The sequence below is a fragment of the Lemur catta genome, chromosome 15, assembly GCF_020740605.2.
Source record: "Lemur catta isolate mLemCat1 chromosome 15, mLemCat1.pri, whole genome shotgun sequence".
Classification (NCBI taxonomy): Eukaryota; Metazoa; Chordata; class Mammalia; order Primates; family Lemuridae; genus Lemur; species Lemur catta.
In genome coordinates, this window is record NC_059142.1 from 30,683,289 (window position 1) to 30,709,245 (window position 25,957).

Genomic DNA, 25,957 nt, shown 5'->3' on the forward strand with positions numbered 1-25,957 from the left:
AAGGTTAGATAAGCTACGTAACCCCCCCCACCTTTAATTTTCTCCTCTGTAAATGGGGCTGACAGTTGTTCCTACCTCATAGGGTTGATATGGGATTAAATAAAATATTCCATGTAAGTGTTTAGTACAGTGTCTGGCACAATAAGTACTCAATAAGTGTTAATTTATTGCTAATTATATAGCAGTATCATTTTATCATCTATGTAATTAACCTCTGTAAATGGTCTCTGGGTTGAGGTGTGAACATAATCCAATTGCTAGCTGTTAACAAAAATACATGAAAGAAAGGAAAAAAATTCAAAGTTTATTAAACATTAAGAATCACAGACAGATAAAGGTTTGGACTTAATAGCATAAATACCACCAGTATCATGGTGTACAATTAAACTAACCTCATGTCAACGTGTACCTGTTTAACAGATGCGATCTTTGTGGTGTTGCCAAAAGGATAATAGATTATTGTTATGTTTGGTAAGGTGCTCAAAAATTAACGATTTTATGTCAACCTAAATATTCATGCACACACACACTCCTGTACACACATTTGGCCCCCTGCAAAACATATTGACTTTAGTTGCTAAATCCGATTCAAATAAGGCTTTGCTCGTTTTTTTAAATGACATTATTAATAGCAGAAAAACCCTGGAGGAGATCTTGGCCTCACCAGTGGGGGGTACCTAGGAGCCCTCAGTAGGAAGTGAAACAGACTGGGGCAGAAGGTGTCCACCACGTGGAGGGCAGAATTCCCAGCCGTAGGCACCTGCAGGTGCTGCCCCCAGTGTTAAATCCAGGTCTCCACCTACCACGCACAGACGAGCGGGCCAAGTCTGCCTGCCTTGGGATTGGTCCAATTAACTATGATAAAGTCTGAGTTTTCCTAAAAGGAACATTAAGGGAATATTGGATGAATTATTAGAAAAGGCAAAGCATAATTTGGCATTTTATAGAATGTCTGTTGTTTCACCCTGGGGCACAGGGGAGGGCACCACTTACAATTCTTCTTGACTCTTCTGAAAACAGACCTAGACCTTCTGGATATATTATACATTTTGAATTACTGAGTCCTCCCCCAAAACCAGTGGGCTAGAAGGAATCCCTGGGTGATCTACTACAGCTTCCCACCCACCCAGTGTCAGAATTCCATCTGCACTCTCCTCAAACAAACGGTCCTTCTGTTTGGAGAGAGGGATCCACGGAGGCCTGTTGTATTTGAAGACAAAAGGCCTATCACAATCTGACCTACTGTGGCTTTTGTATGGTCCATAGTGGCCACTTTCTCAAGAGGAAGAAGGGATCATCCCCTTCCTAACCCCTACCTCCCTCTCCAAGGTAGTACCCACAGAAAGAGATGCTGGTCAATTTTTGCCTTTGCCAAGTCTAGTCAAAAGAAACAACAATGTGACCCAACCAGGGTGTCCTATGCTGCTCATTCCAAATCATGTCTAAATGATGTCAGCGTGATATGACTTGGATTCATTTTTTAATAGCCAAATAATTAATCTCTAGGAGATGCTTAGGATAAAAAGGTGAAAAATGACAATAGGACTCTTATAATAGCTGCAGTCTGCAGGCACTCATTTGACCTGGGTTGACCCACGTCACTCCGAGTCAGGCCACAGCTTCCCACTCCACTGAGCAGATCTGCCTCATTTCCTAGTTAACATCCCTGGACACACCGGCAGCTGGTCCAGGAGTTGAGTGTTCACGTGTGTGTGTCATGAGAATGACCTACATATAAGGCACCTGTACAGACTCCAAAGTGTTTAAATATTTAAGACGAGGTAGGTTTCTGAAACCTCTCCTGGCACACAAAAGAATAAGTTTTTTTATGATCTTTTTATTTCTTCTGCAGAAAACATTTGTGATACTCATTTGATATAAACATCTAATTCCAAGAAAGACCAGTGCTCAAATATAGTTGTTTTTTTTTTTTTCAGCTACCATTTGATACTGCCATAACTTTGGATGGTCCACGGTACAATCCTTCAACACTTCTCCAAGGAAAGATATGATGATTTTGTTTTAATGACTACTGGCATTTAACAACTCTGCAATTAGCCTCTTTGCCTGCAAAACGGCCAACTCTACGTCCACTTGTGTCTCTTACTGAGTATCTCTTCTTCGGTTCTGCTTAAGATTGCCAAAGGGTTTGTTTACTTTGTGAGTTATTCACTTGAACAATGTATTTCAATTCTAGCACTCTCCCATCTCCTGTCATTGTCTGTAGCTTGGGAAAAAAAAAATGGATTCCTCGGAGGAATATCCTACTGGTCGAGTTTCCCAAGGCTATGAGAGAAGCCCTGCTGACGGATTGACAAGGACACCACCAGCTCATTAAAGAATTAGATACTCTGGAGGCAGGAAACTAGAAAATTCCATTGAGGAAAGGGTATTTTAATCTAGCACAAAATGTCTCTTTGCGGTAATAGCGGAATCTCTTGACGTTATACAACTTAATGAAACAAAGGAACAATCATCTTTAAAGTCAAAACGCCTATCGAATCACGAACCACACACATAGCACCGACATCAACCTCACACTGCGTAGGACGCACGGGCCCCCAGACCGGAACAGAACTGTTTGGGGCACTGGCAGTGACGCTCCATTCCAGGAACTCAGAATTTTGAAGTGAACATTTTTGTGGCAGATGCTTTTCCTAAAAAACACTGTATCATCCAATAAATATTTGACTAAAATCCATTTTGTGCTTTTGGGTGATTTTCGCTGACTTCTTTCTGAAGGCCCTAATAAGAAACGAGAGAGCTCCTTATGTATTTCGGAGCAGGATGCGTCATGGCAAACTTCGATACTGTCATAAAATTTTAATTTAAAGCAGAAAACATGCTGATGTGTCAGTGATAGGCTTAAAATATTAAACACGTCAAAAACCCCCAAGCACTGCTTCTCTGTACAACATTGGTGAATATATATCTTTGCTATATAATTTTAAAACATGGAATAGTTCTCCTTTTTTTCTTTTGTATATATAATATATGTCTTCCAAAATACATTGTCAGTATTTATATCTGAAAAATACTGTACAAAAAAGAACTTCCTATAATTACTCTGTATATAAACATTAAACAATTTAATAATCTCTCCTTTTGGTCTATAGTAAACATTTAAATTAATTGGATTAAACCACAGTTTGTGACAACACCATCCCCTTCTGAGATACACCAGTGTCTTTTACATTCATTTTTCAGAAGTCCACTTTATAAGAGCACATACGTTCAAAAGCAAACAGAGAATAAGAAACATAAGCTCCAGAATCATTAATTTATGAGGCATTCAAAAATGACACCACTAGGAGAAAGGGTCTTACAAAAACAGCAACTTAACTTAATTAACTGCTTTTTGAAAAACAGCAAAGTATAATTCACAAAAATATATGTATTACCAACAAAATGGGAAAACTGAATCTTAAGTAATTGAATTGTTTTGAATATCAAGAGGGATATGGAAAAAGTTAACTAGAAAAGTGGGGGTGGGATGGGGGGGTGGGAGAGGGGAGACAACAAAACCAAACATATCAATGTCAAAGGCTAGTCCAAGATGCATTTTTTGGCTCATGTACTGATAAATTAACCCCTCATTCTTAGGCCTCCCGTTTCCCTCTGCTTCCTTGTCCTAGGGATGTTCTGGTCATGCTCAAATGCATTACTTTAACTTTGTTTTTTAAAAGACAGTGAAATTCTTAGGTAGGGAAAATATCCTACGTCCACTAGTAATACTCAGGCAGCATGCTCTAGCGTACAATAGGATTATTGCTTTAGGTATAGACAGTGCAAAAACACACTCTGTGTTCTATAATAGTACTCTTTCATATCCGGGGTTGGTAGAATTGAAAAGGAAACTTAGTCGATAGCAGTAAGTAAATATGGGATCTAATAAATCTAAACAGCACTTTAAATTTGAAGACAATTATCACCAAAACTGAAAAGAAGAAGAAAGCAACCTATAAAGGAAGAGAGCTGCAGTGTAGTGCTAAGTTAGTTTGTGCACCTTATTAGCATGGTAACTTACAGATTAAACAGAAACAAGAGCTTGTACTCTTAAAAACTGAGATCCACTGTGTAAGCAGGGCCCTTCTTAGTGAATCCGAGCAGAGAGTCCTGGAGGAGTAGGTAAGCTCGAACACGGAGCAACGCGGAAAGGGCAGGAGTGGAGAAGAAGGGTGAGGGCGGGAACCCCACGCGAGGGCTCCAAAGTCTAGTAAAAACATGGCACCTTTCTTTTTTGGAACTAAAAGACGATGAGAGGGCTATCTTAAAATGGCAAGTGCAAAGGAACACGCACGCACACACACACATGTTGCTGACCACACACATGAGCACAAGCACACACATACACACACACACACACACACACGCGCACACACACAGATGTACACCAAAATGGGAGTCAGTTGTGTTTATGCCTCTGGTAAAGTGCTGATGTCAGAAAGGTTGGTTTGGGTGTGGTGCTATCAGACAGGAAACAAACTGTCCATCTATTCAAAAGCCAGCCCACAAAAATGCCATCCTACAGGGGCCCATGCCTGGCCTCATACTTGGCAAGTATGTTCTTGCATTTGCCCAGCTCCTTCCTCAAGTCAGCCACCTCCTGGCGGAGGGCCGAGTTCTCCTTCTCAAGGAACGAAGCCCGGATGGCAATCTGATTCTCCTTCAGCCGCCGGGCGTCGCGGGAGCGCTTGGCCGCCATGTTGTTCTTTCTGCGCCTTGCCCAGTACTTGTCATCCTGCTCATTAGTTACAGAAGGAAAAAGAAACAAGATATTAGATGTCAGCAAAGCCCAGTGTCAGCCAGGGTGCTGGCAGCCTTCAGGGTTGTGCTGAGGCACCAGCCTAGGTTTCTTAACTGCGTATCCTTCCTTTACAGCTTCTGCATGTCAGAGAGAATGGTCCACGAGCCGTGGCTTCCTTCCTGGCGCGAGGACCGGCCCGTCCCAGCAGGTCCCTACTCTCTGCTCAGCAGAGTATGTGCCCAACAAGGCAGAGACCACAGGCTGAATGAAGGAAAGCAAGAGGCTCGCCCCACTCCTTAAAATACATTCCAACTTTCTCTTCTACTTTTGCTGAAAATTATATTTTAAGAAACTTTTTCTTCTATGGGCACTCATATGCTTTTTTCTGATGTAAGTTGGTACAATATTTTTGGAAGGCCATTTGGCAATAATCTATCAGCTGTTTAAATGCATTACTACTGATCTGGCAACTCTACTTCTAGGATCGCATCGCACAGCAGTCTTCTTCATACAGGTGCACACAGACACGGGCACAAAATGTTTCCTGCAACACTGTTTGTAATAGAAAAAAATGGGAAAAACTAATTATATGTAGGAGAGTTAATAACTACATTACGATACAGTCACACAAAGGGATACTCTGTAGCTGTTAAAAATAAGGACCCAGCAGAACCACAAAGATGTTCATGATATGCCACGATGCGGGTGGAAACAATGGCAATTTGCAGATAAATATGTATGGTCTCATCCCAGTCTAATTAAAAAATCACAATATTATATATTCATAGAAAGAGGCCCATAAGTATTTATACCAAGCTATAAAAGTGGCATGTTTAAAAGAGGGATTGGAGGAGAGAGGGAAAGGAGAGAGGTAGGACCTCTCACCTTTTATTTTATATCCTTCTGAACTATTAGAATGTTATATAATATTATATATAGACTATATAAATAGTCTATATAACTATTAGAATGGTATATAATAAAGTATACCATGTACACTTTGGTAATTAAAAATACAAATTAAAAAAAAAAAAAACCCTTCAAACCAGCCACTAATCAAGGTACTCCTATTGGTGGCTAGCGTTTAAATAATTCACTCTAATTTCCTGTTGAACTGTTCTCTAGGCTTTCATTAGCCTGAGCAGTATTTCACTGTGGTCACTGTGAAAGCAATCCTTCCTTTCTCCTCCATCCCTTCCGCCCCTGACCAACAGAGAGGAAAAGCTTCCCAGGAGGACTGAGATACACGAGTCTTGTTTTAGACCTTCCCAATTCATTGACAGTGCCACCTAATGAATGTGGCAACTCCCTTTTTTTTTTTTTCAACAACTTGCTACAGCAAATCCTTCAGTCCTAATACCTGCAGTTACATGCCACCCAGAGTAAGTGGGTGAGGCCAGTCCTTACCGCCTGCCAGGGTTCTAAGGGGCAGCTGGCATTGGAGGAGTCACATGGATTGAGGCCAAGGCTGCAAGGAAGGTCCAAGGTCAGTGGTCCACCCCAGACCTGCCTATTACTCTCAACAGACATTTGCCCTGCAGAGAGACAGCCAGTGTGGGATAGAAAGTGTGTGCAGGCACCTCCTGTCTGCCCTTCACAAGTTGGTGCTGTCATCTTAAATAAAGCACCCCCAGCTTTCTGTACATTTCATAATGTGTACCAGGGTGAAAAAAAATGATCTTCATAATAGCTGGTTTCAAAATTCTTCTAAGGGAGGAGGCTGTCCTTTGAAGAACACTTGGATAAGCAAGCTTGGGCAAGCGTGCGAAGGCTGTTGGTAGAATTTGTTGTTTGTGCTTCTGAAAGGGAGCAGGGAAGCGGAAGGAAGGGGAGAGGCTGGGAGGAGCCAGGAGAGTCAATGATGTCAGGTCAAAGGTGAGGGGACCCAAAGGCATATTAACAACAGCAGAGAAGCCTCCAGTTCTGATGCAGGTTGTTAGTGTTAATTTGATGGAAGCCCCAATTCCACTTCCTCCCTCCATAGTGTCAGTAAATCTATTATACGCATCAGTGTGCGCAGGAGTGTGGAATCCAAGAACATGCCAAAGAGGGGCTGACTTAGAACCTGCACACAGGGGAAGAGGAGCCCAGGAGATGAAGAAGGACATGAGAACCCGCCCCTGGGAAACTGGAGAAACTGTGCATACGTGGTGGGGGAGGGACTGGGGGTCCCACCACAGGCCACAGACTAGGTGGCCTGGGACAATACTAACCAGGTCTTAAGGACCAGAGAGTCCCAGCTGACCTCAGGGTAACAACTGATTTCTCCATCTCTTACTTAGAGCTCTTCTCACTTTTCAAGTGCTTTTGTTTCCTAGCCTCACCTGTCCACACATGCAGATGAGCCAGCAGAAGTGTGGAACGCAAAACAAACCTCCCAGGTGGGAGGGGAGCTGGGAACAGGGGTACAGCAGAGGATGCAGAAGGCAGGGATGATGGCAGGAGGAGTGCCCTGGACTAGGAAAACCAGCCTCGCTCCCTTTGTCACACAGAATGCTTGGGGGCAGGGGAAACAGCATCTCAAGTAGGGCTGATACATTTGGCCCTTCACCCCCTGCCCCCTTGCCCTCTGTCTCCCCGGTGCTGATGCCATCTGGCTCCCCAGTTACCCCCACCCAGCAAGCACCCACGCAGCCCTGCCCTTCCTGACAGGTCCACCCTCCCTCTTTCTCACCAGATTGCAAGTTCCACCAGGGCTGTTGGTACTGGCTCACCTTGGTAGCCCCGGCCCCTGATACAGGGCTTGGCACACACTAGCATTTGAAAAATAATTGTCGAGTGAATGAATGGACCCTTAAAAGTATTAAGAAATCAAGGTGGTTAAACTGGTTTTTGGCTAGGAATCCCAGCATGCCATCCCCTAACTCTCCCAGGGGATGCACGCTAACCTGAAGGACCAGCTCTAGAGGGGAAGCTCCGGCAGCTGCAGGGAAGACCATGCTTTGTGGCGGCCATTTCATTGAATCGGTTTGCTCGTCCAATGCGGGGGGCCACAGACACCTTCTCTCCCACCCACCCCTAGCTCAGCCAGAGGGAGAGACATGGTTCAGCTCTGCTTCCTGCTTCACACCAGCTCCCAGTCTGTGGCTTGAGCCTTCACTTACAACTGAAAAAAAAATCCAAGGACACTCGGCAGGAGAAATGTTCCTGCCCATTCCTCATCCACCATGTGACAAGGGCAGGCCTGGCCACGACAGCAGTATCATGTATAGTTCCAGCACAGATGGTTTTTGCGTGGCCTCTTTGTTGCCATGGTTACCTGGGTTATTAAGTAATCTTGCCCTTTGCTTTGAACAGGTAAACGTGGAGACTCTGTGAAGGTCTGGCTGGAAGTTCTATCTACTGCTCAGCAACATCCTTTCAAACTACCCTGCACTGAAGAGGAAGTCCACACTGAATAGGCTCCCTGGTTTAGTTTAAGAGAGGAGCCTCTAAAATACAAAAAGAATTGGATCATTCAGAACTCAAGAGTAGGAAAAGCAACCAAGTGAAGGAAGGTACCTAACTGCCCCGGACCTGCACCCATGGTGCCACTTTCTTGCTCATCTCAGTCTAACCACAACGCCTTGACAAGTTTAGATGTTCTGGTGTTTTTACCATGCATATTTCTTTTTTGATTCTCACGGTGACAGCTACTGATTTGTCACCAAAGGGCCCCTGTTATAACCCTTCTCAGGGCTGACATGCTGCCATGACCTTTCTGGAAGCTGAACAACCTGGGAGCCAGGCTAGGCCTTCTTCTAACAGGTAGAGTTCACCTTAGTTTACCTTTCTGCTTCTCCATTTCTTCAACCCCAAGACGATAACTTTGGACTAATGAATCTCTAAGGTCCCTTTCAGCCCTGCCATTTTCCCATTCTACATTAATTAAGGCAATCTCAGGTATGTGGATGACAGCAGTGATTTAAATCTGCCAGGTACTTCTGCCTTTGGAGCTCCTTCTACATAGGAAATGCATGAGAACTGGTCTAAATCAGTTCAGGTAATGTCTCCATCTCCCATTTCCCTACCTAGGGAGTGTCTCTACACAGGAACCATACTTAGGTTTGAGAATTGGGGGTCAGATGTTAGAAAAGGGCCAATAATACCTGGTTCCAATGCCTTGACTACATTTAATCATATCTCTATTGTCTGTGTGATTGGAAAGAACCATAAACACAAAAAGTCCTAAGCAATAGCCAAAGATGGCTCTATTTTCATCTTTGAAGACATGGCATAATTCTGGAAAAAATTCTACTTTAAGGTATCATGTGTCAGATTAATTTTAAGTTGTATTAATATTTGACATCCCAAGGTAAATCTAGTTCCCTTTATAAATAATGTGTCCCTTCCACATAGCGGAGAAAACCAATTGAGAATTAAACTTTTGTTGAGATACTCAAGTGGTCATTACTTGAGACATGAAGTGATATAAACAGAGTCAGTGAACCCACCAGCTTCCTTCACAAACCCCCACCCCAGTCATCCAAGGTTTGCAATCTGGAGGAGGTCCTGACTCCGGCTGTGATTCCCTGAAGTCTAAAGGGAAATGGCAGCAGCTAATTATCAACCAATTCCCAAAAGGAAGGTAACCCTTGGAAGTCCAGATGCCCTTTTCCAAATAATTTTCTTTCTCTTTCCAATCTGGAAAGATTCTGACTGTATTTTATTAGGCTTTTGTGTGTTTCCTTGCAGACAGTAGCAAGTTTGCTTCCTTCATGGGCTTAAAATCACTCCCACATTTTACTACTTCTCCTTATTTCTGTTCAGTATCAAGACACAAAAGCATATTTCAGAAGACACCCAGAGAGGAAGCGACTTGCCTAGAAGTCACATGCCAAGAACAGGGTCAGAAATCACAAGTGCTTCATGCATTAGCTTCTGTGCTCTTCCCGGGGTCACCCTTTCAATTTCCTTCTCCAGCCCACTCTCCATTTGCCCAAAGCCTGATTACCAGTTCCAATTTACCTTCAGATCATCAGGGATGAAGACTTTGCGAGCTTTCTTAATCATGGGTTGTGGCTTCAGTTCTTCCTCGGAGAACTTGCGTTTACGAGGGTCAAACATTTCCTGGCCAGGGATGCTGGAGAGGGCGAGATCTGCCGGGTCTGGCTCATAACCCACCGGGACCTGGATGGTGTCAGGATCGATGGGACTCGGTGTATTGCGGTTTGCTGGCAACAGCTGACCTGGAACAACAGAGGAGCTTTAATTCAGGAACACACTAGGGAGACCCAGTGGGCAGCCACTTAAATAACGCTGTGTGGGATGAGTGGCAAGAGTCTTCAACTCACTTATATATATGACCCTAACAGCATTTATCTAATCATCCTCACCATGTTTCTGAGAACACAGTGGGCTGAGTATAACTTGATTCATGTCCTACCAAGCACAACAAAGAACCACATACACATGTTCACAAACTGGGGAGAGAGAAACAAAGATATATATTCATTCTTTCCTATCACACATTCACAGGGCACCAACTATGTGCCAGGCACTCTGCAAGATGCAATGCATAGAACTACATGAGTTTTACCTTTAAGGTGTTTTCAGGCGAAGGAGGGAGACAGACTGACCACTAACTAGCCAGTTAGGATAGCGTGCAGATGCTGGGATGGAAGTAAACCTCATGTGCCTCCAGGGTGTGGGGAAACACAGAGGCGGTTAGGGAGCACTTCCTAGAGGTGACACTTGGCATAGCTGTGTCTTAAGACAAACAGTAATTAGCAATAAAGGTATTCTGGGCTCAAAGACAAGACAGAGGTTTGCATTTTTGATGAACCACAAATAGTCTTGGGTAGCTGTAGCACGGAATTGGAAGATAATATAGAGCAGGCAGAGGTGTAAGCCAAGAAGGTGGGCGGTGGGGACATGATAGAAGGCCTCAAATGTCACTGAGGGACTCTGAGCTGTGAAGTGACAAACAGCTGGAGTTTGGAAAGCAGACTCTGACAGTGTGACGAATGGATTGCAGGGAGCACAGCTGGGGACAGATCAGATACCAAGCTGTTGTGATAAACTGTGCACTCATTAACGGCGGCAGTAGAGATGGAGAGAAGGCGACCAGTTCAAGAAATATTTAACATATGATGAAACAGCGGTCCTCAACCTTCTGGGCACCAGGGACCGGTTTCATGGAAGACAATTTTCACATGGACCAGTGGGGGGAGATGGCTTTGGGATGATTCAAGTGCAGTTATTGTGTACTTTGTTTCTATTGTTATTACATTGTCACTTGCCACTTACTGATAGGGTTTTGATATGAGTCTGCAGCAATTGATTTATTATGGTCTCTGTGCAGTCAAATGTCTTTGCGAATGATAATCTGTATTTGCAGCCACTCCCCAGTGCTAGCATCACTGCCTCAGCTCCATCTCAGATCATCAGGCATTAGATTCTCACAAGGAGCCGCAACCTAGATCCCTCGCACGTGCAGTTTACAGTGGGGTTCGAGCTCCTGTGAGAATCTAATGCACCTGGTGATCTGACAGGAGGCGGAGCTCAGACGGTGATGCGAGTGATGGGGAGCAGCTGTAAATACAGATGAGGCTTTGGTTGCTCACCTGCCACTCACCTCCTGCTGTGTGGCCTGGTTCCTAACAGGCCACAGACCTGTACCGGTCTGCAGCCTGGGGCTTGGGGACCGCAGCTATAAAGGACAAAATGGAGCCAACCTAACTTCCATTTGGAGGGTTCTAGGGGCCAAACCACTGAAATGCACAAACAGAACAATAGGCTTATTGTGTGTCTGAATGTGTCTTACTGGTAGAGTGAACTTAATAACAGGCCCAAATGTTTATGCTGGGAGCTCTGAATCTTAACTTCTCGTTTCATCTGAATTTTACAATCGCTCCTTTCACGCCCAGAAAATAAATGAGAGGATACAGCTCAGCTGTGTTTGGCCCATCTCCTCCTCTTCCTCACTGCCAATGGTAGGGCTGTGTGTGAAGTATTCTTTAGGTTTCATTAAAAGCTACCCCAGGCCAAAGCACGAAGCCGTTGGCTCGGATTCTAGCAAAACTGTGAAACCGTGCTCGTCTGTCTTCTGGAAAGGCCTGGTGGGGAGCTTGCAGAATGAATGCTCTGGGTGACCTTCTGGGCCCCTGTGCTGCTTTGAGCTCTCTTTGTATCCTGCCTGCCAAAGAGGAAGAGATGGGCCCTGAGGCGCTGGCAGCGGACAGAGATTTCTCATTAGCCGAGCCGCAGCTCAGCTCCAGCTCCTAGAGACTGCTGAGTTCTGCACTGGATGGTGTCAAGCTAGATTTGATCCTGCGCCTCTTGACATTGCCTTAGAAAATGAACCACATCTGAGTCAAATGGGAATTTTATTTTCCCTTTAGAAACTCTTTGAACTTGATAACAAAGCTACCCAATGCCCCTTCGCGACAACCCCCAACCCATCCCCCACCCCCACACAGGCATATGCACCGCCTCGTATCCTCGGAAGCATCTCTGCACACTTCCCAAATCTAATTGCTCCGAGTTACTTCAAACTTCAAGTTTCTCCTTAGTACTTCAGGATTCTGCTTATTATGTTACATTAAAATGTTTTCCTTTATTGTTTTATATATGTCCCTAAGCTTCTCTCTCTCACACAGACACACATGCACACACCCCTCCTCTACCACACTGGTGACATGGCCTTTCATGTTTTATTTATTTTATCCCACCCGACTCCTCACCACCACAGTGCCTACTTCAGAGTTCAGCTTCTACAAAGAGTATTCCTCGTTTAACGGCGGCCCTCTGAGACACTGGACTCCGACATTCATTCATGGACATTCCAACAATAACATTTCCCATTTAGGCGGAACCTTTCTTGGCATTCTTTCTCTCTAGCCCGTTCCCCCGATGGAAGTAGGTCAGCCCCACCTGCAGAATGGAGAAAACCTAAGGGGACCACAGACAAGCTACGTGGCTTCCCGAGCATCAAACAGCAAAGGACCTCAGAAACAAAGCCAGCCCCTTCTCCCCCCACATACCTTCGTGCGGTCTTATATACCTACATTTTCTACTGAATTAACTCTGCTGGACTCATTTTTTTCCCCCTTTATTCCAAAATGTCAATAGTATCATTGGGTAATAGGTATTTTTTCCTATCTTTTGTGGATTTTCAAAATTTGAATATAAGAAATCTCAAGGAGTACAGAAATGTGTCAAGAAAGTCTAAGTCCGGGTTCTTACTACTCTCCTCTTGCCTCAGTCCCTGTCACTGGTCTCCCCAGAGGTGACCACCCTTAACTGCTTGTCGTGAACCTGTTATGTCTCAGTTTTCATACATAAATGATTTAACCCAAATGGAATTATACTACCCATGTATCTTAAATTACTTTTCCAGTATATCAACATACCATATGCAGCTTCCAATGTTAGTACAAATAGAACTACTTTGTTCATTTTAAAGGGTGAGTGGTATTCCATAGCTTGGACATATAATAATTCATTGCATCACTCCCCAGCTGATGAATTTTTAGGTATGTATTTTTGTAGAAGAGATTTCTAGAAGTGGGACTGCTCACACAAAAGGCATGTACATTTTTGTTTTTTTTGAAATAGAGTCTTGCTCTGTTGCCCTGGGTAGAGTGCAGTGGCATCATCATAGCTCACTGTAACCTCAAACTCGTGGGCTCAAGCGATCTTCCTGCCTCAGCCTCCTGAGTAGCTGGGACTACAGGTGTGTGCCACCACCCCAGCTAATTTTTCTATTTTTTCTTTTAGTAGAGACAGGGTCTCACTCTTGCTGAGGCTGGTCTCAAACTCTTGACCTTAAGCGATCCTCCTGCCTCTGCCTCCCAGAGTGCTAGGATTACAGGCATGAGCCATCACACCCAGCTAGGCATGTACATTTTGTATTTCTAAATGTACTGCCAAACTGTGCTCCAAAAATGTCATACCTATTTATACTTGCAGCAAAACTTATGCGAGTACATATTTCCCACAATTAAATATTAATTTTTAAAATGTTGTCAACCCAATATACACAAATATCACTATTGTTTTAATTTGCATTTTTCTGGTTACTAGTGACACTGGACATCTCACATGTTTACTGGATAGTTGCTTCTTCTCTGCATACTACCTTTTCATATCTTTTAAAGTGGGTTTTGTTTATTCATTTTTAAGAACTCTTTATAGACTATGGATATAATCTCTTTATGTTTTATCTATAACAAATATTTTTGCTCATATAGTTGTTTGTATTCTAAGTTTGTTCATACAGTTTTTCACCATTAAGATATTTTACACTGTAATATAGTAATATACTGAAATCTTCTCTTTTGTGGCTTCTCTCATACTTTTTCTCAAAATTATATTTTGTATATATATATATGTATATATATACACACACACATATGTATATATACATAAATATGTGTATATATATGTATATCTATACTTTAATATAACTATAACTGGTATATATTATAATTTGAGTCACCTGGAATTTATTTTAGTGTATAGTGTAAGCAAAGAATGTTACCTAATGTTTTCCAAATGTCTTAATATAATGATATTAGTAAGGTTTGGTATTTGATAGGGCAGGCTCTGCTCCCCCCCAATTGTTCTTTTTAGAAAATTTTCTTGGATACCTTTACATATATACTCTTCTAGATAAGTTTCAGAATATACTCGTTAAATTATATGTAAAGTTATTGTTAGGATTTTTAAATTAGGATTGTGTGAAAGCCATAGGTTAATGTGAGGACAACTATTTTTAAAATATTGACTATACCCATCATATGCTCTCCATTTTTATTTTTAGGGGTTTGGGTTTTTTTACATTTATCAGTTGAGTTTTATAGTTTTGTTCATCTTAGCCTTTCACATTTTTGCTAAGTTTATTCCTTAAATGTTTTACAAGAGTTGTTAGTAGTGTAAGTCCTATTTCCTAACTGGTTAGTGCTGGTACATAGGAAGCTACTGGTTTTAAAATGCTGAGTTCATATCCAGCCACTTTAGTCTCTTATTAGTTCTAATAGTTCTAACTCCTCTTAGTTTTTAGGCGAATAGTCTTACCTTCTGCCTCTACAGACAGGGGTGGCTTCCTTTCAATGTTTATAATTCCTATTATCTTTTTTTAAATTTTCAACCTCACTGCATTAGCAAGCTCTTCAAGACAATGAGGAGTAAAAGGGGGTGACACTAGTGATCGTTGTTTATCCCAGACTTTAATGAAAAATGCTTGCAATTCTCCACACCCCTCAGTATGAAGGTTTGTTCTAGAATCTTAGCAGATACAGTCTGACAAACCAACCCTTCCAGCCCTATTGTATTGAGAGTTTTTTTTTTAATCAGAAACAACGTATTAAATTTTCTCAAATGCCTTTTTAGTATTTATTGAGATAATCCTGTGGTTTTCTCCTATATTTGTTAAGTCTGAGCTTAGGGTTTCTCTAAGGCTTTATTTAAAAGATCCAGAGTGGACAAGATCAAACCCACCATGCAGACTCTGCAGTTTGCTGGAACATTGTTTTCTTCTTTCTAAAAGCATCTTGATGAAAGTTACTTCCAGAAGGACCAAGCAGGGTTTTTGGAGGAAAGGGTGGAACAAAGGGTGTAATGAAATCTGGAAAGAGATTAAACGTCACCTTCAAACCCAAAGTTGGCCTCTACATTTGTCACAGATTAGGCATGACTAAATCTCCAAATGCTGTGACTGAAAATAGGATGTTTCTTATTCTTACATACTTTAGCAAGAATTTAGCAGCTCATGTTCAACTGGATGATTAGCTAACAGCCATCAACGGATGGGAGCAGCAGCAATGTGTCCTTATCTTCTCAAGACAATGGTTTATCTTTTTAATTTATGACTATATCAAATTAATAAATTATAGTTTTATGTATAATCCTCAAGGCTAATTGCAACACCTCCAACCTTTCTGAGTGCTCCCCATCCAGGCAGTTAAATAAACACAACGTTAGATTTGCAGCAGTAATGTCAAAACAGATACAATGTCCTAGTATTTATCACTGATGAGCATTAGGCAGCTGATAAACATTACCCTTCATTGAGTAAGGCCGAGAGGAGAGAAAATGACTTTTATTTTGGCCAAAGGAGTTCCTTTAGAACTGATGAGTGAAACTCCCTGTGATTCAAAGTCTGCTCCCAAATCTTTCCTGCCTGCCTACTGCTCCCCTCCTCCCCGTCACCAGTTTAGGGTCTATTTGCTTGTCATGAGCTCCTGGACCCAAGACCGTCATAATTTGGGTTTGTTTCATCTTCTTTTTTTTACTTTTTTTTTTTTACAAGACAAGGTCTTGCTGTGTCCCCCAGGTAGGAATGCAGTAGCACAATCATAGCTCACTGCAGCCTCAAACTCCACAGCTCAAGCAATCCTCCCACCTCTGCCTCCCGAGTAGCTGGGACTACAGGCGCATGCCATGACACCCAGCTGTAATTTGGGTTTGAAATCACACCTTTTACTCTCTTGGCATCCCCTGCTTTCAGAAGAAATCATCATCAGAGCTTATGATCTACTTCGCTACAAACCACTCCTGCCTCTGAAAAATCCCTTTATATTACAAGGAGCCAGTTAATTTAGGAGACTATAGTAACACAATAAGGTCAACAAAGAGCACTCACAATATGTACAGAGATTAAATAAAAACCTCACAAGTACAGCCTAAAGATACGGACTTCCTGGACTCTGAGGCCAGATTAGCCAGTTTCCATTCTGATGGCAGGAACCTGTTATTTCGTCCAGCAAGTAGGCAGAGTACTAATGGCGTGATGGCCAAATGTCTCAACCTTCCTTCCACCCATGTCCTATTCCATGTGACTTGCAGGTCCAGGCAGAGTCTGTGTCCCAACCCCTGCAGTCTGGGCTGGCCTCCTGACTTGCACTGGCCAACAGAACGTGGCCAGTGTCACTTCCGAGGCTGGGACTAAAGAGGCTCTGAGATTTCTGCCTCTTTGTAGCATTTTGTCTTCACTATAGACATGCTGGTCTCACCAGCTGGAGGATAAAGGACACATGGAACAGGCCAGCCTACGTCAGCCTAAATCACCTGAACCCGCCATGTGTGAGTCCAAGGTCAGCGGACCCACCAGACCAACAAGCTGGGAGTGAGTCAGAATTAGGTTTGAATTCTGATTCTGGCACTTGTATGTTATAAACTTGACCCTTTGTGAATAAAAGACCAAAAGAAATGCCCCTAAAAGTCCTAACAAGGTCTGTATTGGGGAAAGGGACATTTGATGATTTTTTTCCTTTTTCACCTCTCTGAGTTTCAGCTTCCTCATTTGCATAAGGAGATCACTACACCTGCCTCTCAGGGTTGTGTGAGAAATGAATGAGATAATGTGTATAAATAAAGTGCTTTGCAAAATGCCTAATACCTGGAAAGTAATAAATGGTCTGTATATAAAAACAAAATATAGATACTATGATCACAGATACTTTAAAATAAATCAAATAAACAGACCATTCCTCCTTGTCTAAGCCAGCACCATGTTCCCTCCACTACGCCTGGCTAATTTTTCTATCTTTTGTAGAGATGGGGTCTTGCTCTTGCTCAGGCTGCTCTCGAACTCCTGACCTCAAGCAATCCACCTGCCTCGGCCTCCCAGAGCGCTAGGATTACAGGCGTGAGCCACCTCCCCTAGCCCCCAGAGTTATCTTTTTAATTTGCTTGATATTGTGGAGGACTTCCCTCCACTTGCATGTAAGCCCTGCGGGACAGTGACCTCGTTTTATTTGCTGCTGCAGCCCCATCGGAGCTTGTGTGGAGGGGACAGTGCGAGCTACTGAGTGGCCAGACATGAATGTCCCCGGATCCTAACATAGACTGTTGGGGAAAACAGGCGCTAGTTTTTCTTTTTATTTTCTATGTTTTGCAAATTGTCTATAATAACCATCTTCACTTTCAAAAATCAGAAAATGAAAACATTATTTTTAAAAAATGGACTTTGTTTCAATTTGCACGTGTACATTCCAGGAGTCTGTGTTAAATGCCGCTGAGAGGAGACCAGTCAAGCTGCTAGAAAGGAAGAAGAGGAGGAGGAAGAAGAGACCAAAGAGAGAGAGGAAAATGGGGCAGAGGAAGAAGACAAAGAGCAAAGGGAAGAAGAGGAGGAAAATGCGTGCTGCTCCGCCGCAGGCTAGCTGTTGCACCCGATTAGGGAAAAGAATTGATAAACCAACCTGGCCCTGACCGAGAGGCTTCTTGTCCAAGAGGGCCCAGCAGCCCCGCCACCCTCCCCTGTGCCCATGCCCTGAGGGAGGGAGGAGGGGAAGAGGGAGAAAGCGGAATTCAGAAATCAGAGGAGGAATACAAGAATGAATGAAAGAAGAAATGAAGGAAGGAATAAAGAAAGGGAATGTGGAAGGAAAGAAAGGCATCAAAAAGAGAAGGAAGAAAGAGAAAGAAAGAAGAACTACAGAAGGCTTAGCCAAAGATTAAACTGGAAAGCGTCCTTCTGGACCCCAGCAGCTGGGAACCTGTCATGACCCTGATGTTTTTTAAGTGTCCTGAGCTTTATATGGTTGATATGCTGATTTTAAGGTAAAACCAAATCTCAATCTCTCTCTCTCTCTCTCTCTCTCACACACACACACACACACACACACACACACACACAGACACTCTCACACTTCCTTTGTGCCTCATTCAGACAGGCACTCAGTAAGTGCTCGGTCCATGACAGCAGAACAAACATACTGAAAGGCTCACTGTAAAGACCCCTTTGATCTCAGTGCTCTTGTCCAACACTCTCCTCACACAGAATCAGTCTGTCAACAGAAATATGGGCAAAGCACTATGCTGAAAGGCTGGCTCAAGCCATTCCGTGTAAACATTAGGAAGGGAGCAGACAAACACAGTGAAGTCCCGTGGACTGGCAGGCAGGCCTCCTCGGCCCACTAACTAATCAACATCAGCAACACTGGTGGGTGACAACAGGGTAGCCCTTGCTACCCTCCAGGCCCTTCAGATGTGTCACTTTGTTTATCCTCACAACCGCTGCATGAAAGAGGAATGCTTAGTGTCTGCATGTTCCAGATGTGGAAAGAAAGGAATGCAAACAGAAGGTTTAAGACAAGCTCAAAATGCGGAACAATTGGCCCAACTAGCAGATGGAGAAACAGAGACTCACCTTCCAATCCTTCTCACTCTAAAACTCACATTCCTTTTCATGCAAATGTCCCAGAAGCCTAGGCCAGCCCCTGGAGAAAGCAAGAAACTTGGCGCTTGGACAGTAAGAGTCCTGCACCAGGATCTGGGCTGGGAGCCCTGCATACAGCACCCCACTGAACCACCAGCCTTCACAAGGGGGGCACCGTGTCCTGCATTTGCTTTTGAGACAGGGTCCTGCTATGTGGCCTAGGCTGGTCTTGACCTCCTGGCCTCAAGCCCCATCCTCCCACCTCAGCCTCCTGAGTCGAGGAAAAAGTAGAGGGTCAGAGGGGTGAAACCACCTGCATGAAGTCACACAGCTGGAAAGCCCGGGGAGGCTGGTGGAGTTCAGCCTCCAGCTGGCCTGCCCCATAGCCCACGCTCTTTCTACTCCACTTCACTTCCCCGTCAAAGGAGCAGGAGAGAAAGAAAGGGGGAGATTCTGCAGTTCCAAGATAAAAGATGGTCCCCCAAGAGATAGGTACGGCCTCCTCTCACGGACGAGAGCCCTGGGAATAGAGGCAGCCAGGAAGCCTATTGCCTTTTCCTCTCTCTTTCTTTCACCTTCCTCTCTGCCCTCCTCTCCTCAGCCCTCCTGAGTGGTGAGCTTGTGCCGAGGGTGAGACTGCGTTTGACAAAGCCGGGGCTCCTGCCAATGAATCTTTAAGGGGCCTCTGGATAAGCCAGGGACCATGCCCCACCAGAAGGGTAGGGCATCGGATATATCCTGTTACGTGAATAAGAATTTGGCTTCAAAGGTCACTTCATGGGGGAGGTGTGTTTTATATCTATATCCTTAAATTATCATTGTGCCTATTGACATTTGGTCTGGGCTAGGACAGACAGTTGGAATGTTGTTCTGAGACTCCACGAGGGCCTGAGCTCCTTCAGCTCAGACGGATCCTATAGGAGACAGCTCGGTTCACCAGAAGACACAGACAAACAGGGCTCACCATGGCTCCAGGCCCCTACACAGCTCTGTGGCCTGGGGCCAGTCCCTCTGCCTCACAGAGTCTTGCTCCCCTGCCTGTCAAGTGGAGGAAATATGCTCACCTCCTGGGGCTGGCCAGGATGGAGGGTATGCGGGAAGGCCCGTTGGTAGGTGGCGAGGCCATACCTTCCTCCTGTCACACTCTCCGGCTCCATTTTCCTCTAGCTACAGCCCAAGCAAAGCCTGTTAGATGTCACCCAGTGTGACCCCGTGCCCAGGACAGCACTTTGCCCTGGGGTCATGCATCAGTACCCAAAATGGCCTTGACTTGACTCAGCAACTTCTGACTTGGCAGGAGCTTTGACTGGATTAACAAGGCCTCTCATTCCAAGGGTGTTTATCATCACACTTCTTTGCCAATGGTGTCAGCAAAACCTGCCTCCTAAACCCACAGAGAGGTGAGACCAGGGTAACTCACAACCGCAGCCTGTTAGAAGTCAGTGAAGTGGGGTACAGCAGACATTCCAACTAGTGGCCAGGGCATGTGGTCCGCTGGCCTTCTCACCATTGCCCCCGGAGATGGCAAAACAGAGCACCCTCCACCTCCTCTTCCCTGGGCTGAGAGCCTCTCCCCAGACATATGGGGTCAGTGTGAGGCAGGGGATGGGGCAGCTATGGCTCTGTGGCTTCTATTCCGGCCTCCTCCTACCCTATGGATGTCCCAGCACCTCGGGATGCAGAGAAGTAATGGCGGCCAGAAATGAACTCACAGTGCTGAAGACAAGCACCGTGCACGAGGTGTATTTCAGATCTGGCAACAGTGGGTCCTCTGCAGTGGGTACAGATGGTCACCAACGTGAAACAAGAGGCACTGTCCCCTGACGCACACACACTCATGCCACACCCCTCACTCCATACCAGCGTTAAGGAACTGTGGTGGGAGAAAAGGAGCTTTCTATTAGTAGTTTCCTCTGCACTTGCAGGGAATGGAGAGTGGGTTAACACCTGAGAAATGGGAGGTTAAGTCACCTGGCCAACGCTGGCCGGCTCAGTCTTCACGTCATTACATGTGGCAGCTGTCCCTTCTGAAAGAGCAGCGGCCTGATTCCCCCTCCCAAGGCTGCCACGGTGACAGCGGGTGTGATAAAGAATGACCATCTGAAGCCACCCTGCAACCCTACCCACTAAAGGACAAGCAACAAGGGACAGTCGGAGGGGATGAAGTGGAGACTCAGGTCCAGTGCCCTCCTCAGGCCCCGCCAAGGCATGCAGAGTGGTGACAGACTCAAGACCACCAGCGTTCCCCAGAGGAGTCTGAGGGGAGGGGGCTCCTGTGTCTATTAACAGGCTGCATCCAGGGGACCCCGTTCGGCTACATGCTGCACATCTATGGCGTCACTTTGCCCTCCTGACAGCCCTGTGAAGGAGGCAGGGCCAAATGGGCACATTTTACCTCTGCAGAAACTGAGCCACCAAGCAATTACCTCGGTCCCCCTAGGACGGGCTCCCTTCTTCTCAAGCAGAGAAACGAGCTCTCCCGTACCTGAAGTCTATTTTCAGAAAGAGGCTCTTCCCATTTTTAACGGCAACACGCACCACTGGAATCAGCACCACCTAGGTCCCTGGAGTCTCTTTAACTGTCTGAGTGGGGGAAAATGTGCAGGCCTAGTCATTTGAAACCTGCAGTTTTCAAAGTGCTGCCAGGACTAGTTATTAAACTGACTATTCTCCTTTGGGCTACGTTAAATTTCTTGTTTTGATTTAGAGGAGAGAGTAAAACAGGAGATTAAATAAGCGACCGTATTTGCTGACGTTCACTGCGAACCCAGGACCCAACTGCAAACAAACGGCTCCGTGCTCTCCCCGAGCGACACCCTTCCTCCCTCTCCAGCCCCCCAAAAACCAAACTAAACAAAACAAAGGAAGAAAAACAGGATTGTTTTTAAGTTTCCAGATGAACATGAATAAGATTCAGGTGCATCTAGTTCTGCAGCTTCTCAACAAGATGCACAAAGATTCTTTCCTGTGCAGGTCTCTAAGTTAAGCACCCAAAAGTAAACATGCTTTTCCAAAGCCTCCTTGCCTCAGCTCCTGGCCAGTGTTCTCTGGAATCCTCTTACACTAAAGTCCACAGAGAGTCCTAAACTCCAATCTCACAAGGTCCTTGCCTCCAATCTCACTGTCATCTCAAAACCAACGTGTTTAAGCCACACTTATCCTCCAATCTCCTGTCAAGCACGAGCCTCTCCCTTCAGGTGTCCTCCTGCCTGTGAACTATTTCTCTGTTCTGCCAGGCTTTAAACTTTAACCACCCCCCTCTCAGGCAGGACGGAGGAATGAGCCACGGATTGGAATCCAAAGACCCCATCAGGTAAGGGAACCTTGGGGAGATTCCCCGGGCTTTTGGTTGCCTGCCCATTAAATAATCAGATGAGAGGCTGGGACAGAAGCAAAGGCTCCTTGCAGCTGCAGCAATTCATTATTCCTGGAGTTCAGTGGAGGTTTTCCTTTGTGTTTCAGGTCCCTGTCTCAATCCAGCTGCAAAGCCATTTCACTAGGCACTGGGACAGTTGCAAGAGCTTCCTAACTGGTCTCTCTGCCACCTGCAGTCCCACCTGCTGACACAGCCATCAGGTCACTCTTCCTAGAACACCTCCACCATGATCAAAGGTAGCCAATGGCTTCCCATCGCCTCCCAATCCAATCTCTTTGTCTGGGACTCAAAGACCTCCACGGTCAGGCGTATTGCTCTCATCTCGCATGCTCCGCTCCAGCCCGGCTGGCCTGCCTTGTTTCTGGACACTCCTGTTTCATGTCTTTCCCAACTCTACTTGTCCCACTATCCATCATCAAGTTGTAATGGAAGCCTTCCTTCTCTTGTCTATCCCAGAGTTGGTGTCAGTTCCTTCTAACTTCTCTCACACTTCATGTCTATATCATTTTGCACTCAGCATATGCCGGCCTAGAATTTTTTTTATCAGATCAAGTGACCCTATAACTTTTAATCAATTATCTTTTCTCAAACTAGATTGGAAATCACTCCAGGCAAAGGCCATGATAATGCCTTGCACAGAAGAGGATTAACAAAGGCTTGTTGATGAAAACATTCACTTGCTTAACAATCTTTTATTGAGCACCTTCTATGCTTTAGGCTCTGAGATTACAGAAATAAAACCCAGACTGTGAGAGCATGCAGGTGGAGACAGGTGAATAAACAGATGACTAGAGTACAGGGTGCTAAGTGCTCTGGCCAGGGAGCCAAAGGTTGGAGTTCAAAGGTTGATCACTAATCAGATCTTTGGAGGGAGTGCAGGGACATCAGGAAGTGCTTCTCAGAGGGAGCTGCCATCTTGGCCAAGTCCTGATATTGGCCAGACGAGTAAAGGGAAAAGGGTGATCAAGGCAGAGAGAACAAAATATGTTAGAGGATTCCCGGGCCAGTCAGGGAACTGAAAGTAGCTGACGTAGCTGGAGCTGAGAGGGCAAGAAGAGGACTGGTAAGAGTTGAAACCAGACAAAGAAGGGCCTTAGAGGTTCAGGCTTTATCCCCAAGGAAACAGGGAACAATGAATGAAATTAGAGCCAGGGGGTCACCTGATTGGATGATTCATTCCAGAGAGACTGTCACAGCAACCAGGTGGAGGTGGGGTTAGAGGGGAAACCGGAAATGGTCACTGCTCATTCACATCAACGGCAGAGGACGGGGTGGATTCGAGAGTGATTGATGAGGTGGGATCAGTGCGAATCTTAGCAAACTGGATATGGGGGAAAGGGAAGGAGAGGGCAAGATTCACTTTTAGGTTTCCACCTAGATACCTGGAAAGGAGGTGTTAACTTTCACCGAAATAGGGAATACCACAGAGTGAGCACGTTCAGAGGAGGATGGCATCTGACTGTAGATCCGAGTCTCAGGTACCTACGGACTCCCCATGAAGAAGGCTGGAGGCGGTGGCTCTCGGCTTCATATACCAGCATGGACTATAGAAGAGCAATATTAACCAGAGATACAGATGTCATAATGTTGATATTTCCCCAGGAGAGAGTACAGAGCAAGAAGAAAACCAGAGCAAAAGCCCTGGGGAACACTGACACTTCAGGGACAAGTAGAAGAGGACTCTGTGGAGGGTACTTAGGAGAGTCCAGAAAGGTAGGAGGTAAACCAGTCCTTGAACAGCTAGTGAAATGGGACTGACCAAAGAGATGTTCCCCTAATCTCTTTGTTGATCCCTTATGGCTACACGCTGTGCCTCCTAATCAAGTAGCTGCCTTATTACATCCATTAAACAAAGGAGAAACAATAGACAGATGAAGTACCTTGCTTCAGGTCAAACAGCTAGTGAGTTGGAAGAGCCTACATACAGAATTAGGTTGCTAACTCCAAAGCCCTAACTTTCTGTCTACACTTCTACCTCCTCCCTACCCACACGTGTCCACCAGCAACAAACACACTATTAATGCAAAAAGCTAGCGTCAGCTAATTTCAAGCCACACCCACACGGCCCCCACGTGGGGCAGGAATGCTGAGGTTCTTACATGCTTCTTGAATGTTCAGTGTCTACCTTCCATTCTCCTTGGGAATATTTTATGAAAGGTGCTCATAAGAGCATCTTGCTATGTTGAGCAACTCAGGATAATAGTTGCTTTTGCTGTCCATGGCACCTACTGCCTGAAGTTCCCATGCCATCTTTTAATGTTTTTTTAATCTCTTGGTCTGGAGAAAGTATGTTGTGGGAGGATGGTAGGTGAAAACGCCTGCAGATACCATCAGAGATGTCAGCACCAGAGGCTGTGTAAAGAACACAGAATAGGGACATTCTCACTCTCTCTCCCTATTAGTTAATGATAATTCTGAAAGGTTACTAAATCAGCGTTGCTAGGCGACAGGAGCTGCCTAGGGGGTGTATGCTAAGTCAGGAATATAGATTCTTGGGGGACAAATACACTTAATTCCACAGAGTCAGCTGGTACCTAAACAAAATGAATTTTGTTCCCCCAGTGTCTCATTTGGGGTAAGGAGAGCAATCTCCTAATACTGTCAGCCTCTGCAGTTCTCGCTGGGCACTTTAGTGCCTGCTTCCTGTATTTGTCGCACAAGTCTTGTTATTGGCCCAACTGGTATATACCTTTGCGACGGGCATCATGGGAGGAATGACATTGTAAACAAGTGACATCTCGGTCTTCAGTCATTTAGGTGAAGGGAAAAGAAGACTATAGAGCAACATATATCGTTTACAGCAATCTATAATCCGAATTAATGTTCATTGAGTACACACCTGATTTTTACATTCAGATGCAAGCCAAGACTCAGCCAGGCACACACTCAAGTTTTCTCAAATAAATTCAAGTCCCACAAAGGAGAAAAATTGCCAAACAGCCACTGATGTAGAGAAGTAATAAAAATGGAGGGGTTTATTAAATCTAGTTCTTTCCACTTCCATGTTAGTAGGGAAAAAAGGGAGACGCAGGTAAATTTTCACACATATTTATAGACCTGCAGCATTTCAGCCTTGCTCTACAGCTACACAGTTCCCTAACATACACTAGAATAATATTCTAGACCAGACAATTTCTTAGAAATGTGTTGTTTCGGAAAAATTGAAATTTTCCAGCTTGAACTAAGATTAGCCAAGTTAAACCCATCTGGCTTCTGCTTAATGTAGTCTACGGAAAACTCTTCACGGGACAAAAATCTGCCTTTATGTTTCACAGGCACAAGGTAAGGTCTGGGTGTCTCTTGGGTAAACAGAAACTAGACATTAAATCATTATCGAACAGCCAGATTCTTGACTTGATTGCCCACTTTCTCTTTCCACTCCTCAAGCCCATGTGCACCGGGACCACGCACAAGCAGGAAGCCCACCATAGCCTGGAATCTTCCGGTGGACCAACAATATCCCAACACCTCTGAAATCCTCTGTCATTCCAATGTCCTGACAAACTCCTGTCCCAATCAGCTCATACTTTCTACCATAAAACCCCTTCATGGCAGTCAGTTCTAACCTAAGCCTGGGAGTGAGTTGGTTGATAAGGAGACCACCTGTGAAGAAATGCCAGGCAAGTGCTAGGTGGGAGAGGGCAGGAGTCAGTTTCCTCAGAAGGGAAAAGAAAGAAATGCAATTGGATGAAGATACAGGGTCTTCAGGTTGGTGGGAGTGCAGGGATGAAAGCATCCCCTGGCTTCC

At 44.8% G+C, this 25,957-nt stretch overlaps 1 protein-coding gene across 3 annotated transcripts in view; it reads right to left on the minus strand.

Annotated features, from left to right (window-relative positions):
- Positions 1-2,366: 2,366 nt before the first annotated feature.
- Positions 2,367-25,957, minus strand: part of HLF (HLF transcription factor, PAR bZIP family member) — a 54,991-nt gene continuing 31,400 nt past the window's right edge. The window contains exons 3-4 of one of the 3 annotated variants that reach the window (XM_045525271.1): positions 9,695-9,915; positions 2,367-4,741 (exon numbers count right to left, since the gene is read on the minus strand). In XM_045525271.1, coding sequence (XP_045381227.1) covers positions 4,526-4,741; positions 9,695-9,915 — 437 coding nt within the window. In that variant the 3' untranslated portion in view covers positions 2,367-4,525. Of the gene's footprint in view, positions 4,745-5,062; positions 5,300-9,694; positions 9,916-25,957 lie in introns of those variants that run through there. The other 2 variants (XM_045525270.1, XM_045525272.1) reach the window with 2 other exon arrangements.